This window comes from Oncorhynchus mykiss, chromosome 12 (assembly GCF_057628025.1).
Source record: "Oncorhynchus mykiss isolate SJ-2025 chromosome 12, ASM5762802v1, whole genome shotgun sequence".
Lineage (NCBI taxonomy): Eukaryota > Metazoa > Chordata > Actinopteri > Salmoniformes > Salmonidae > Oncorhynchus > Oncorhynchus mykiss.
Genome location: NC_143033.1, coordinates 65,497,005 through 65,512,545, shown reverse-complemented (window position 1 = coordinate 65,512,545; position 15,541 = coordinate 65,497,005). Strand labels below are relative to the sequence as shown.

Here is a 15,541-nt window from a genome sequence, read left to right as displayed (position 1 = left end):
AGTGACGCCACTCCTCCTATCCTCAGTATGCTGAGGATATTTTTCGGTGAGCTGACTGAGTTGGGTGTAATGTGTAACCACATTTTTGCTTGTAACTATTTTGGGCACAACTGACAGACAGCGAAATAGCAAGTTGTGGTTTCGTTAGTCCACCTGCCTTCGCCTACGGGTGTGAGGCTATTTAGATAAGTGTATACTTCACTCTCCAGCCTGAAAGGCAGCAATATGCATTACAGCGTCTAGTGTGCCGGAAGCGGACAACAAGAAGAAGAAGACACCCACACAGATAGAACAATGAGATGTAGTCATAAAAATATTTGACAACCATGCGCGTTACTTCCGGTTTCCGCATGGCTCCCGCCCCACTCACAGCCATCTTGTTTTTTTTTCCTGAACAAAAAAAAAGGTGTGAGACAGAAAAACACTGACGGGGGAGAAGCATATTAGACATTTTTGGAACTTGACGGAAAGACTGATGTAGTGATACAATACGATATGAAAGGAAGGGGAGCAGGCGAGGTGGAAGAAGACCAGCCGCACCCCGTATACAGCTAACGTTAGCTAGTAGCTAGCCAGCTAAGCTAACTGGCTAGTGGCTCACCAGTTCGGAACGGATTAAGTAGCTAGTCAGACAGCTAGCTAAGCTAGCTAGCTTCTGCTCAGCCCTACCGATAGCTAGCCTATGAAATTGAGAACAAATCAAATTCGTCGTCGGATGTATGTGAGAAGGAAATCGATGACAATGCATCGTACGTCGATTTGAGACCCCCCCCCCCCATTGAAGAGACCACCACTAACGTTACTAGTTTTTTTCCCCCTGTAGCTAGAGCGGGATCATAACAAGCCGTGGTAAGTGTTGCAATTTATTGTCAACAATGATGGCTAGTTAGCTAGCCGTCCATCTTAGCGCTAGTTAGCCAGTTTGCGATTCTGGCCTTAGCGTGTATTTAGCATCAGAATAGTTAACATATCAATTGGCTGAAATTAATTGACTGGCGAGCTAACCAGCTAATTGGCATTGCTGGCAAGGCATAGCTAACTAGCTTACTCAACTAACGACGGTATGGTGTTTGCATACATCCATTGATAGCTAATTAGCCATCATGCTAAACTCAGCTGACATTGACATGCCTGAACATGTATGCAAATATGTATCGATAACTATGACAGTCTAATGTGGATAACTAGCTAGATATCTCAATGACAACCCCAATTTGAGCAAAGACATACTTGTAAACGTGTAGTTAACAAAGTTGAAAGTGAGTGAGACTCATTCATGGCGAGGCAAGACCTAACGTTAGCCTAGGTCCGAGTTGAAAATATATCCCCTTCAACCTAGGGCGAGACCCGGGTTCGTACCCCTGTCTGTCACACAAGACCCATTACATTGCATGACGACATAGAAATAAAATGAATGACACACACTGGTTTTATTGTAGCCAAGCATTCCATGACCCAATTAATTTCTTCCAGAATTAGTCTTGCTACATGGCTAAATCAGTTAGATCATGTTGGGGCGGCAGTTAGCCTTGTGGTTAGAGCATTGGGCCAGAAAGGTTGCTAGATCGATTCCCTGAGCTGACAAGGTAAACATCTGTCGTTCTGCCCCTGAACAAGGCATGTAAACCCACTGTTCCTAGGCCGTCGTTGTAAATGAGAAGTTGTTCTTAGGAAGGTTAAATAAATACAAATAAATGTTTGTGCTGTTAGTGCCCTTAGTTGAATATTTGTGCCCTTAGTTGAATGCACTGTCCCCCACGATCATTTACCCACAGTTCAGCTACTAGCTACCTACTTTACTATGACTCACACCACACTGCAAAAAGGGTGAATACGTACTGGAACAAAACGGGGAAAAATAGGGAATGGAAAATAGTGTAACATTGGAGAATTGGATCAATTTCAAACCAACAATATAGGCCATCAATTCACATCAGCTGCAATAACTCCCTAGTGTTTATTGCTTGACAACACCTACCGGTGATATGCTCAGTGCAGCCACTGATGACATTGCAGTTAACTAGATCAAGCTGTAGGTCTTCTGTGTTAACATGAGTCTTGAATTGAGCACCAAGACTATTATTGTGTAACAGAGCATATTGAATATTTGACCCTAAAGTTGTGGGTTTGGTTCACTGGATTTCTATAAAGACCATGAAGTCTATATAATGTACAGACATGGCATGTCCTTTACACACACACCCCTACACACACTCTTGCACGCTAACACAAACACTTGTCTTGCGCACACTTTATTTGAAAGGCTTGATTTAAAGAGAGCATCCAAAGCCCAGTGGGGGCCCTAAGGCGACGTCTTGATGCATTCACTCCAGACTGAATCACTGGAGTTGGTTACGTTAGCTCTGCTAGTTCCTCTCCAGCGGTCACACTCTCAAAGTCTAGGCATCCTTACTTCCTTTATTCCTTGAAATAGGCTCATCACTGATCTTGCATGACTTGACTGGAGAACTCATCATGATGGAAGGCCATGCTTGCACCTGTACAACCATGTGAGATCAGTGACTATTTCGAGGCAGGAAGGAGGAAGCATTTGAATTGTGTTTGAATAGGGACTTGGCTGTTTTTAACAGGATAGTTCACCACCAAAATCTACATTTGTCAGGTGGTTAGGCTGCATGTCATGATATTCCACACCATATGATGTAGCCTATTTGCAAACTATTAGATATCTACAGGCCAGACATCAATCTTGAATTAATGGGAAATATAGGTGTTGGGTAAATCCACTTGAATTCAATCACTTTTTGACAGTATCCCTTTTGATTTAAACCAAACATGTTTGCCCGTGGAAGACTTGGTCAGAAAGTGTCTTTTTGGACCTGAATGCCAAAACATTCAGGAGATAAAGGTGCTCAGAGTTAACCCATTTTGCATACTCCACCATACCATGAGACATCCATGTCTTCATCACTGGATAAGCTTACAAACATGGTTGGCAAACTATTTTTATTTGTTTTAAAAATATACAGTACCAGTCAAAAATGTTTGGACACACCTACTCATTCAATAGTTTCTTTATTTTTACTATTTTCTACATTGTAGAATAATAATGAAGACATCAACACTATTAAATAACACATATGGAATCATGTAGTAACCACAAAAGTGTTAAACAAATCAAAATATATTTTACATTATTCAAAGTATTCACTATTTGCCTTCGCACACTCTTGGCATTCTCTCAACCAGCTTCACTTGGAATTATTTTCCAACGGTCTTGAAGGAGTTCCCACATATGCTGAGCACTTGTTGGCTGCTTTTCCTTCACTCTGTGGTCCAACTCATCCCAAACCATCTCAATTGGGTTGAGGTCAGGTGATTGTGGAGGACAGGTCATCTGATGCAGCACTCCATCACTCTCCTTCTAGGTCAAATAACCCTTACACAGCCTGGAGGTGTGTTTTGGATCTTTGCCCTGCAGGTGTAGAAGCACGGTGGCTAGGAAAAACTCCCTAGGAAGGCCAAAACCTAGGAAGAAACCTAGAGAGGAACCAAGCTATGAGGGGTGGTCAGTCCTCTTCTGGCTGTGCCGAGTGGTGATCATAACAGAACATGGCCAAGATGTTCAAATGTCCATAAATGACCAGCATGGTCAAATAATAATAATCACAGTAGTTGTTGAGGGTGCAACAAGTCAGCACCTCAGGAGTAAATGTCATTTGGCTTTTCATGCTGTCTCTAGAGAGTTGAAAACAGCAGGTTTGGGACAGGTAGCACGTCCGGTGAACAGGTCAGGGTTCCATAGCCGCAGGCAGAACAGTTGAAACTGGAGCAGCAGCATGGCCAGGTGGACTGGGGACAGCAAGGTGTCATCATGCCAGGTAGTCCTGAGGCATGGTCCTAGGGCTCAGGTCCTCCGGGAGAGAGAGAGAGGGAATTAGAGCGAGCATACTTAAATTCACACAGGACACTGGATAAGACAGGAGAAATACTCCAGATATAACAGACTGACCCTAGCCCCCCCGACACATAAACTACTGTAGCATAAATACTGGAGGCTGAGACAGGAGGGGTTAGGAGACACTGTGGCCCCATCTGATGATACCCCCGGACAGGGCCAAACAGGCAGGATATAACCCCACCAACTTTGCCAAAGCACAGCCCCCACACCACTAGAGGGATATCTTCAACCACCAACTTACCATCCTGAGACAAGGCCGAGTATAGCCCAGAAAGATCTCCGCCACGACTCAACCCAAGGGGAGGCGCCAACCCAGACAGGATGACCACGTCAGTGACTCAATCCACTTAAGTGACGCACCCCTCCTAGGGATGGCACCAGTAAGCCAGTGACTCAGTCCCTGTAATAGGGTTATAGGCAGAGAATCCCAGTGGAGAGAGGGGAACCGGCCAGGCAGAGACATCAAGGGCGGTTTGTTGCTCTAGAGCCTTTCCGTTCACCTTCACATTCCTGGGCCAGACTACACTCAATCATATGACCCACTGAAGAGATGAGTCTTCAGTAAAGACTTAAAGGTTGAGACTGAGTCTGCGTCTCTCACATGGGTAGGCAGACCATTCCATAAAAATTGAGCTCTATAGGAGAAAGCCCTGCCTCCAGCTGTTTGCTTAGAAATTCTAGGGACAATTAGGAGGCCTGCGTCTTGTGCCCGTAGCATACGTGTAGGTATGTACGGCAGGACCAAATCAGAGAGATAGGTAGAGCAGCCCTACTCTCTACCTCTTCTCTATTCCCCTGCACTCTACCTCTTTTCTCCTACTCTCTCTCTCTACCTCTTCCTCTATTCACCCACGCTCTCTCTCTACCTCTTCGTCTATTCCCCTAGGCGCTCTCTCTCTCTCTACCTCTTCCTCTATTCCCCTAGGCGCTCTCTCTACCTCTTCCTCTATTCACCTACTCTCTCTATTCCCCTATTCCCCTAGGCTCTCTCTACCTCTTCCCCTACCCTTCTAATCTCTGTTCTGTCCCTCTCACTTTCTTTTTTCCACCTTTCTCTTCTCTATCCACTCTTCTCCACACCCTTTCTCTCTCTGTTTCCTCTACCTCGATCTCCCTTGTCCCCTCTCTCTTTCCCTCCTAATTTTCTCCCTCTGTCGACCAGGCCCTGGCTATGCCCTCGAGTGTGCGGGCGGGCAATCTAAAGGACCCGGATGTGGCTGAGCTCTTCTACAGAGATGACCCCGAGAAGCTTTTCGCTGACCTCCGAGAGATCGGCCATGGCAGCTTCGGGGCCGTCTACTTCGTAAGGGAACCATTTATATTAGGGGGAGGGGAGAGTTTTGATTAAGAAAGTGTGTGTGTGTGTTAGCTCTCCTTGTCAACGTGTGTGACAAGGTGTTTTGAAAGTTTGTATGAGCCAGAACCTCTTGTTTTTTTCAGTATTTGAAGGTTTGAAAGGAGTGTGTGTGCGTGACTGTCTTTCTCGATGCTGTGTCCGACAGGCCCGAGATGTGCGCAACAACGAGGTGGTGGCCATCAAGAAGATGTCCTACACTGGCAAGCAGTCCAACGAGGTGAGGGAACATGTGTTAAGTTGACAAATAGAAACGGATGTGTTAGTGCTTGGCTGGAACAAAAGCCTGCACACTCAGGACCAGAGTCAGAACCCTTACATAGGCTATTTAAGAATGGCTTAGACTTGTCCCTGAACCATCGACTTTTAGTCTATGATTCCCTGTGGCCCGATGTTTGGTATTAACCCCTGCTGTCACTCGTTCTCCTCAGAAATGGCAGGATATCATCAAGGAGGTGAAGTTCCTCCAGAAGCTCCGTCATCCCAACACCATCGAGTACAGAGGATGCTACCTCAGAGAACACACAGCATGGGTCAGTATTAGCAGTGTGTGCCCCTAGTTACAAGATTTGAGTGTCTACTAATAATCTGCCCCCCTCTCTCCCTCAGCTGGTGATGGAGTACTGTTTAGGCTCCGCCTCCGATCTTCTGGAAGGTTAGTGCACCACGGAAACAACTGCAGAGATTGTTTTGAGGCATGTTTTTAAGGGCATTTAGCATGTTTTTGAAGCTCTGTATAACTAGACTCTCTCTTGCTCTTTCTTTTTTCTCCTTTTCTCTCTTTTTCTGTCTCTCTGTCCCTCTCTGTAGTTCACAAGAAGCCACTACAGGAGGTGGAAATAGCTGCTATTACCCATGGTGCACTGCTGGGCTTGGCCTATCTTCACTCCCACAACATGATCCACAGGTAATATAATAAAAATATATGCCATTTTAGCAGACTCTTTTATCCAAAGCGACGTAGTCAAACTACTACTGCAACCTCTCGGTCCATTCTACTGCGTTGTCCATATCCTGTCACTGTGCAGTGTCTTAGAACGATTTCTGGCCGATTCCAGTTCTGTTTTCAATGCTGCGTCTCTCAGTCTAGTCCGTCGTCATTGGTTCTACAATACCTCCGTAACGTCTCAGGGATTTTACTCAGTGCCGTTTCAATAATCATTCCATTGTGGCCTTAATAGCCAGGGCCCATTTTCCCCGATAGCGATGGAACTAGTGTTTTTAACGATGGCTCTTTCCTACAATGGCCGAAGATGGAACACGAGTTTTCCGAAACGGCACTACAAACGTGTGTCGTCGGAGCATGTGTCGTCACTGATAGGATCGCTGCTCTCGGATCAGCTTTCCCCCATTCAAATATGTCCGCAACGTTCTAACTATTTTTGCAATACTGACGCAATCAGAGAAAGAGCGAGAGGGAGATACTACCACCCACGGCTGCAGATATCGAGGCAGCTTACTCTAGTGTTTCCCCAATAAAAAATGCAATTAATCACAGATTTGGCACATTGCTCACATGTTAGGCTCCTCATCATGCAATATGTTGATACAAGTTGTAGACAGTAGCCTACAAGTAGCAAAATAAACCCCAATTGATTGAATATGAAATGTATTTTAATAAGATTGAAATAGGCCTATAGTTTACAGTTTTATATCTGTGCAGTCGTCTCGGTTTTTATTTTAAAGCGGGTTTTTTTTTATACGTCGCTTGTTTGGGTCAATTGCAAAGACATGGGCACCTTTTGTATTTGTAGTCAACTTTGTTCTGAGGTTTCCGCGGTCACAGTGAAAAGGATCATGGGTTAAGGAAACTCTCCAGGCCACTCTTGAACGTCTACAATCGTATGGAAAGTATGCAGAAATTATAATGGGTGTGTATATATAGATTACCAACCCCTGGGAGTTGGTAATCTACTGCATCTTGCCTATGCCGTTCTGTACCATCACTCATTCATATACAGTGCCTTGCGAAAGTATTCGGCCCCCTTGAACTTTTGCCACATTTCAGGCTTCAAACATAAAGATATAAAACTGTATTTTTTTGTGAAGAATCAACAACAAGTGGGACACAATCATGAAGTGGAACGACATTTATATCTTTATGTTTGAAGCCTGAAATGTGGCAAAAGGTCGCAAAGTTCAAGGGGGCCAAATACTTTCGCAAGGCACTGTATCTATAAGGTAGTTGTTGTGAAATTGTTAGGTTAGATTACTCTGGTTGTTACTGCATTGTCGGAACTAGAAGCACAAGCATTTCGCTACACTCGCATTAACATCTGCTAACCATGTGTATGTGACCAATAAATTTGATTTGATATATATATATTTTTTTAAACTGCTCATTTTTTGGCCCGCAAATTGATTTTGGCATACCTGTCATCCCCCCCAAAAATCTGTGCGGCCCTCCGTTAAATTTAAAAAATCCTGCTGTGGCCCTCCAGCCAAAACATTTGCCCACCCCTGGGTTAAATTAATACGTTCAACGTCGTTATCTCTGCGCTGTCAACGTTAACATTGTTACTGTTGTGTCAACATTGTTTTTGTCACATTGTGTCAACATTGTTTTTGTCATGTTAACATTGCTTCTCTCCTCTCAGGGATGTGAAGGCAGGGAACATCCTCCTGACAGAGCCGGGCCAGGTGAAGCTGGGAGACTTTGGCTCTGCCTCCATTGTTGCCCCCGCCAACTCCTTTGTAGGAACCCCCTACTGGTGAGGAGCTAGAAATGCAAGCTGTGGACTATTAAATTCCTTGAAGGCCAAAGTACTGCTGGTCCTCTCCTGTGAATCTACAAATCCTCCCCCCACCCCCTGCCCTACACACCAGTGGCTGATTTATAAAGGGAGGGTTCACTCTTTTTCCAGGATGGCTCCGGAAGTGATCCTAGCGATGGACGAGGGTCAGTACGACGGCAAGGTGGACGTCTGGTCTCTGGGCATCACCTGTATAGAGTTGGGTAGGCATCGCACACCACATCAAGAAAGAGAGAGATTTCAGAAGTTAAAACTAACAATGTAGTATAATATAGGAAATATGAAGGCGTCTTAACCCCAGGCCCTCACTGTCTGAGTGGTCTGACCAAAACCCCTAACCCCTGGGAGTTGGTAATAGTCTGTGGTCTGTTTGCTCCGGCATTGTAACTGGGATTTAAGAGACTCAGCGTTAAGCTGCTTTCGCTGCTAGTGAACACGTCCTCGCTCTCCCTTCTCTCTCACTTGGTCACTTTCTCTCCATCTCCTTTACCTTCTCTCGATTGATCTCTCGCTTCTCTTCTTTTTGTACCCTTCTCTCGCTCTTCCTTTTCTCCCTTTAGCGGAGAGGAAGCCTCCTCTGTTCAATATGAATGCTATGAGTGCCTTATACCACATCGCGCAGAACGAGAGCCCCATCCTAGCGTCCAATCACTGGTGAGCATCACTCTCCCTCTTTCTCCCTCATGCACAACTCTCCACTCACTTATCTGTCTGTCATTCACCTAACCCCCCCCTCTTGCTTAACTCTTGAACTCCTTTTTTCATGATCTCGCCTGTACATCACTGTCTCGTTGTCTCTTAACGCTCTCTTTTGCTCACTCATCAGCTCTCTCTCTTTCTCTGTCTCCTCTCTGACGCAACTCTCTTCTCTCTTGCGCCGCAGGTCTGATTATTTCCGTAACTTTGTGGACTCCTGTCTACAGAAGATTCCCCAGGACAGGCCTATCTCTGATGTGTTGCTCAATGTAAGAGTGCAGCTCACACACCTCTTCCTCGTTCCTCCTCTCTTCCCCAATTTCTCTCTCTAACTCGTTGCACTCCCTCTTCCCCGCCTCCTTTCTTCCCCTCCTTCCCCTGTCGGTAGCACCGGTTTCTGTGTCGTGAGCGTCCCCTGACGGCGGTGATGGACCTGATAGCGAGGACCAAGGACGCAGTGCGGGAGCTGGACAACCTTCAGTACAGGAAGATGAAGAAGATCCTCTTCCACGAAGCCCACAACGGACCCACCCCAGAGGGAGGCGAGGAGGAGGAGGTAGGAGCTCCCCCCCCTGCATGTTAATAAGGCCCATAATGGACCTCCTCTGGTTGTATGGTGGGGAGGTGGTGGTACGGGGCACACTTGTTAGGGCAGATCTGTGTCGTTCACTTACAGCACCTTCAAAAATTATTCATACCACTCGACTTATTCCACATTTTGTTGTTACAGCCTGAATTCAAAATGGATTGGGGATTTTCTCCCCCAATCTACACATAATGACAAAGTGAAGACATGTTTTTAGAAATATATTCACATGTTAGATTCACCTTTGGCAGCGATTACAGCTATGAGTCCTTCTGGGTAAATCTCAGAGCTTGAAAATATGAAGTGGTACTCAGTGATGTGTTGTTTGATTTACCCCAAACATAACACTGTATGCCGGACATAAAGTTGGAATTTATGACTTTGACTTTAGTGCCTTATTGCAAACAGGATGTACGTCTTTGAATATTGTATTATGTACAGGCTTCCTTCTCACTCTTGTCAATTAGGTTAGTATTGTGGAGTAACCATCCTCAGTTGTCTCCTATCACAGCCATTAAACTCTGTAACTGTTTTAAAGTCACCATTGGCCTCATGGTGAAATCCCTGAATATTATATATTAATATTATTTTCCCTCTTCTGTCAACTGAGCTAGGAAAGATGCCTGTATCTTTGTAGTGACTGGGTGTATTGATACACCGTCCAAAGTGTAATTAATAGCTTCACTGTGCTCAAAGGGATATTCAGTGTCTGCTTTTAAAAAAAAAAAGTTTACCCATCTACCAATAGGTTCCCTTCTTTGCAAAGTATTGGAAAACCTCCTTGGTATTGGTGGTTGAATCTGTTTGAAATTCACAGCTCGACTGAGGGACCTCATTAATTGTATGTGTGTACAGAGATGAGGTAGTTATTCAAAAATAATGTTAAACATTATTGCACACAGTGAGTCCATGCAACTTATGACTTGTTAAGCACATTTGTTCTGAATGTATTTAGGCTTGCCATGACAAAGGGGTTGAGTACTTATTGACTCAAGATATTTCATTTTTAATTCATTTGTAAAAATTACGGGGTATTGTGTGTAGGCCAGTGACAGTCTCAATGTAATCCATTTTAAATGCAGGCTTTAACACAACATTTGGTAAAAGTCTAGGCGTGAATACTTTCTGAAGGCATTGTATCTTATGTTAACTTTCTGTCTCTATAATGTCTCTTTTTTTTCTTCCCCTCTCTCCTTCCCCCTCCCTCTCGCCCAGGAGGTGGAGCAGTACCTGCTGCGCACGGGCACTGTGGGCAGCATGGAGAGTTCCCAGTCTGTGCCCAGTATGTCCATCTCCGCCAGCTCCCAGAGCTCCTCGGTCAACAGCCTGGCGGACGGCTCCGACGACAGCAACGAGATGGCCATGATGACCGAGGGAGAGCACACGGTCACCTCCAACTCCTCCATTATACACCGCCCTACTGTAAGTCTGAGAGAGCAGTCTCCTCCATTATACACTGCCCTACTGTAAGTCTGAGAGAGCAGTCTCCTCCATTATACACCGCCCTACTGTAAGTCTGAGAGCAGTCTCCTCCATTATACACCGCCCTACTGTAAGTCTGAGAGAGCAGTCTCCTCCATTATACACCGCCCTACTGTAAGTCTGAGAGAGCAGTCTCCTCATTATACACCGCCCTACTGTTAGTCTGAGAGAGCAGTCTCCTCCATTATGCATCGTCCTACTGTAAGTCTGAGAGGTGTGTGTGTGTGTCGTGCGTGTGTGCTAGAGAGAAAGAAGATGGTGGTGTGTGAATGTGGTACGTATATCGATCGAGTGTGTGCAATTTGTTTGTCTGTGGACATTAATTAAACTTCCCTCTCCTCCCGAATTCTCTCTCCTTGTCCCCCTCCCCCAGGGTCAGGATAATATATATGATGACCCATACCAGCCAGAGATAGACCAGCAGCAGCCCTCGTCAGCCGCCCGCCGCAGGGCCTACTACCGCAACCGGGACCACTTCGCCACCATCCGCACGGCCTCCCTGGTAAGTACACCCCCAAACCCCTCTCTCTGACTCAACCACTAGCACAACCCCTAACCCCTCTCTCATACTACTATGAATGCTTTTATTGTTTTCTTACAATTACTTTGCCTCAGCTTGATTGAATTTGCCTGCGATCCAATGGAACTGGCCCACAACTGAAAACCCCGCCCACCTGTCTCTCCAGGCAGGCTCAATCGAAAAGTCAGATACTATTGAGACACATTCCCTCTCTCTCCTTCCCTTTCTATCTCCCCACTCTCTCTTCCCCCTCTCTCTCTTCCCTCTCCCCTCTCTCTCCAGGTTACCCGTCAGATCCAGGAACACGAGCAGGGCTCAGCGCTGAGGGAGCAGATGTCTGGTTATAAGAGGATGAGGCGGCAGCACCAGAAACAGTTGATGGGCCTGGAGAACAAGCTGAAGGCTGAGATGGATGAGCACCAGCTGAGACTAGACAAAGAGCTGGAGAACCAGAGGAACACCTTCGGAGGAGAGGGGGACAAACTGGGCAAGAAACACCAGGCCATACTGGAGAAGGAGGTGAGGGATGGCGGGACTGGAGGAAAGAAGGAGGGATGGAGAACCAGAGTTTTGGAGGAGAGGGGGTCAAACCGGGAAAGATTAACATAATTTATTACTTTTCTCCATTCATCACAATATTGTGGCTGTATCCAGGAAGGCCAAAGTTCCAAAAGCTGGGCCTAAAATAGTGTATAAGAGATCATACAAAATATTTTGCATGATGAAAAAAATAATTGTTGGTCTAATGTGATTAATATGGAGCACTTGATGGATTTAGGAAATTGCTTCTTCCAATTATTGATAAACATGGACCTGTTAAGAAACTGCCGGTTAGAACTGTTAAGGCTCCATGGATTGATGAGGAATTGAACAACTGTAATGGTGAAGGAGATGGAGCAAAAGGAGTGGCTAATAAGTCTGGCTTACTTACTGCAAATTAAGAAATGATGTGACTAAACTCAACAAAAAGAAGAAGAAACTGTATTATGAAGCCAAGATCAATTTATATAAAGAATGATGGAAAAAAAACTTTGGAGTATTTTAAATAAAATTATGGGCAGAAAGACACATTCAACCCCATCTTTTATCGAATTAGATGGCTTTTTCATCTCAAAACCATTTGATGTTGCCAATTATTTTGCTTATAGAGAAGGGCACTCAACATCTATTACACTGACACAAATGACTGAATAATTGGTTGAAAGAAATTGATAATAAGATTGTGAGCTGTACTGTGAGATTTCAGTGCAGCCTTTGAAATGATTGACCATAACATGTTTAAAAGACGTGTTATGGTTTTTCAACCTCAGCTCTGAATCCATGATATGGCAATCTATCTAATAGAACTCAAAGGGTTTTCTTTAATAGGAGCTTCTCTAATGTCAAACATGTAAAATGTGGTGTACCGCAGGGCAGCTCTCTATGCCCTCTATTATTTTCTATTTTTACCACTGGCATTAAATGAAGCATGTGTGTCCATGTATGCTGATGATTCAACCATATACACATCAGCAACCACAGCTAATGAAGTCACTGAAACCCTTAACAAAGAGTTGCAGTCTGTTTTGGAATGGGTGGCCAGTAATAAACTGGTCCTGAACATCTCTAAAACTAAGCATTTGTATTTTGTACAAATCATTCCCTAAGTTCTAGACCTCAGCTGAATCTGGTAATGAATGGTGTGACTGTTGAATTACTTGGTGTTACCTAAGATTGTAAATTATCATGGTTAAAAGATATAGATTCAATGGTTATAAAGATGGGGGAAAAAGAGATGCTCTGCTTAAGGAGATGCTCTGCTTTTTTGATGACCACATTCCAAAAACAAGTCCTGCAGGCTGTAGTTTAGTCTAATCTTGATTATTGTCCAGTCGAGTGCTGCAAGGAAAGACCTAGTGCTGGCCCAGAACAGAGCGGAACATCTTGCTCTTCACTGTAATCAGAGGGCTAATATAAATATTTTGCTTGCCAGTCTCTTGGCTAAGAGTTTAGGAGAGACTTACTGCATCACTTCTTTTTTTAAGAAACGTGTTGAAAATCCCAAAATGTTTGCATCGTCAGTTTACACACACAGCTCTGGCCCCACCAGGGGTCTTTTCGCAGTCCCCAAATCCAGAACAAATTCAAGAAAGTGTACAGTATTATATAGAGCTATTATTGCATGGAAATACGTTCCATCTGATATTGCTCAAATGAACAGCAAACTTGGTTTAAAAAAACATCTCACGCACAACGCCTCTCCCCAATTTGACCTAGATAGTTTGTGTATGTATTGATATGTAAGCTACGTGTGCCTTTAAAAAAAAAAAAAGAATAATTGTAGTTCTGTTTTAGTCTAATATTCTGTATTATTTCATGTCTTGTGTGGACCCCAGGAAGAGTAGCTGCTGCTTTTGCAACCGCTAATGGGGATCCTAATAAAAATACCAAACACCTCCCTCTCTCTCTAGACCAAGGCAGCCCTAGCTGAGGAGAAGAAGTTCCAGCAGCATATCCTGAGCCAGCAGAAGAAAGAGCTGACCAGTCTACTGGAGTCTCAGAAACGCCAGTACCGCCAGCGTAAGGACCAGCTCAAAGAGGTACAACTTTATTCCAACCACACGACAACCTTATTCCAACCATTTCAGGACAACCATACAATTGCAGTCACATGGGACTGACCCAGGTGTTTTGATTGGCTTGTGTCACCCCCTAACCCAGGGTTCCTCAACTGGCATTTGACCTTGCAAATGTTATTTGGCCCCCCAATTTTTCTTAGCAAAATATAAAACAAATAATAAATGTTTCCTTGTTGCACATAAGAATGTAAAAACACCAGGAAAACAGCTCCACAAATCAGCTAAACATTTTCAGAAATCTGTTCCCAAATATTCCCACGCATAGAGAACCAATGTAAGCAAGGTTTGAAATTGTTTTAATCAAACATTGTATCTGTTCTTGCGGTTAATTTGAAGTCTTCAAATTATTTGTAATCCTATGGATTTTTACATTTATCACAGTGCAGCTGGCTCATCTGCTTTTTCTCTTCACTAATGATGCAGGTGTGTGTTCAGTCTTTGGCCTGTTCCCCTAGCCTATTCATTGATGATAGACCCTGCTTTACTGAAGTTGTTTTTACTGCTAGAAATTGCGAGAGGCAGCTTTTGATTGCCGATAGATGGGCCTAGTGCACGGTTCTGACTCCGTCTGTCTGGTGGCCGACCTTCCTATACTGTGCCCCTCCCCTCTCTCTCTCCATCCCTTACTAGCTTGCTATGGGAGATGCAGGCAGCTCGAGATAATTTGATTGACAGTTCCTCTTCAGAAGCGGCATTCCTTTACAGACAAGTAAAATACCCGTTCAGTGGCACTTCGAAACCTTCTCTGGAGAAGGTTTTGTCGGCAATTAAAAAGCCTGAGTGTACCCTTAGACACAAAAACATGCCCTAGCCGAGGCGCTTTCAATGGTATGACTGTGGTACGTTTAACTTAATTGCCCGGCCCTAGTGTTCATACATACGTAATTGGACCATTACTCTGCAATTTTATGAGCCATTTGTCACGTCCCTACCTTCAACCCTTACCCCTGTGTTGTAATGAGTGGCTAGTGTCACTCTCTAACCCTTCCCCCTGTTTTATACTAGGAACCGAATGAGAACAGTCGACCCCTAAGCTGGAGAAGCAGGGGTGGCTGGTGTCACCCTCTAACCCTTCCCCCTGTATTTCTACTAGGAACTGAATGAGAACCAGTCGACCCCTAAGCGGGAGAAGCAGGAATGGCTGGTGCGTCAGAAGGAGTGTCTGCAGCAGCTGCAGGCGGAGGAGGAGGCGGGGCTGCTGAGGAGACAGAGGCAGTATTACGAGCTGCAGTGTCGCCAGTACAAGAGGAAGATGCTGCTGGCCCGACACAATCTGGAACAAGACCTGCTCAGAGAGGTAAAGCAGACCTATTGTAATACCTATAGTATAGGTATATTACTGGAGGAGATTGACCTGCTCAGAGAGGTCTCTCAGAGAGGTTTAATTGGCAGATCTGTCCATCACCATCTAGCATAAGCCTTAGAACACCCCACCCCATCATTATCGACTCAAGCAGAAGCTATTTAACTTATAAAAACTATTTCTATGTAAACTTTATATGCCTCAAATCAGAATCAATTTGGCATCCCAAAAATAATATGGCTAATGTGCTAAAACAATTATTTTGATTGGCAATTTTGCCATGTTTCAAAGTCACATCTAATACAAC

The 15,541-nt window shown here is 44.6% G+C and overlaps 1 protein-coding gene across 2 annotated transcripts in view; it reads left to right on the top strand.

Annotated features, from left to right (window-relative positions):
* Nucleotides 1–15,541, top strand: part of taok2a (TAO kinase 2a) — a 31,916-nt gene continuing 16,375 nt past the window's right edge. For both annotated transcript variants that reach the window (XM_021624408.3, XM_021624407.3), the window contains exons 1-16: nt 1–849; nt 5,085–5,225; nt 5,425–5,496; nt 5,708–5,809; nt 5,886–5,931; nt 6,087–6,183; nt 7,874–7,987; nt 8,141–8,232; nt 8,590–8,683; nt 8,913–8,994; nt 9,114–9,281; nt 10,527–10,733; nt 11,167–11,295; nt 11,596–11,832; nt 13,764–13,892; nt 15,025–15,228. In XM_021624408.3, coding sequence (XP_021480083.3) covers nt 5,094–5,225; nt 5,425–5,496; nt 5,708–5,809; nt 5,886–5,931; nt 6,087–6,183; nt 7,874–7,987; nt 8,141–8,232; nt 8,590–8,683; nt 8,913–8,994; nt 9,114–9,281; nt 10,527–10,733; nt 11,167–11,295; nt 11,596–11,832; nt 13,764–13,892; nt 15,025–15,228 — 1,905 coding nt within the window. In that variant the 5' untranslated portion in view covers nt 1–849; nt 5,085–5,093. The remainder of the gene's footprint in view (nt 850–5,084; nt 5,226–5,424; nt 5,497–5,707; nt 5,810–5,885; nt 5,932–6,086; nt 6,184–7,873; nt 7,988–8,140; nt 8,233–8,589; nt 8,684–8,912; nt 8,995–9,113; nt 9,282–10,526; nt 10,734–11,166; nt 11,296–11,595; nt 11,833–13,763; nt 13,893–15,024; nt 15,229–15,541) is intronic.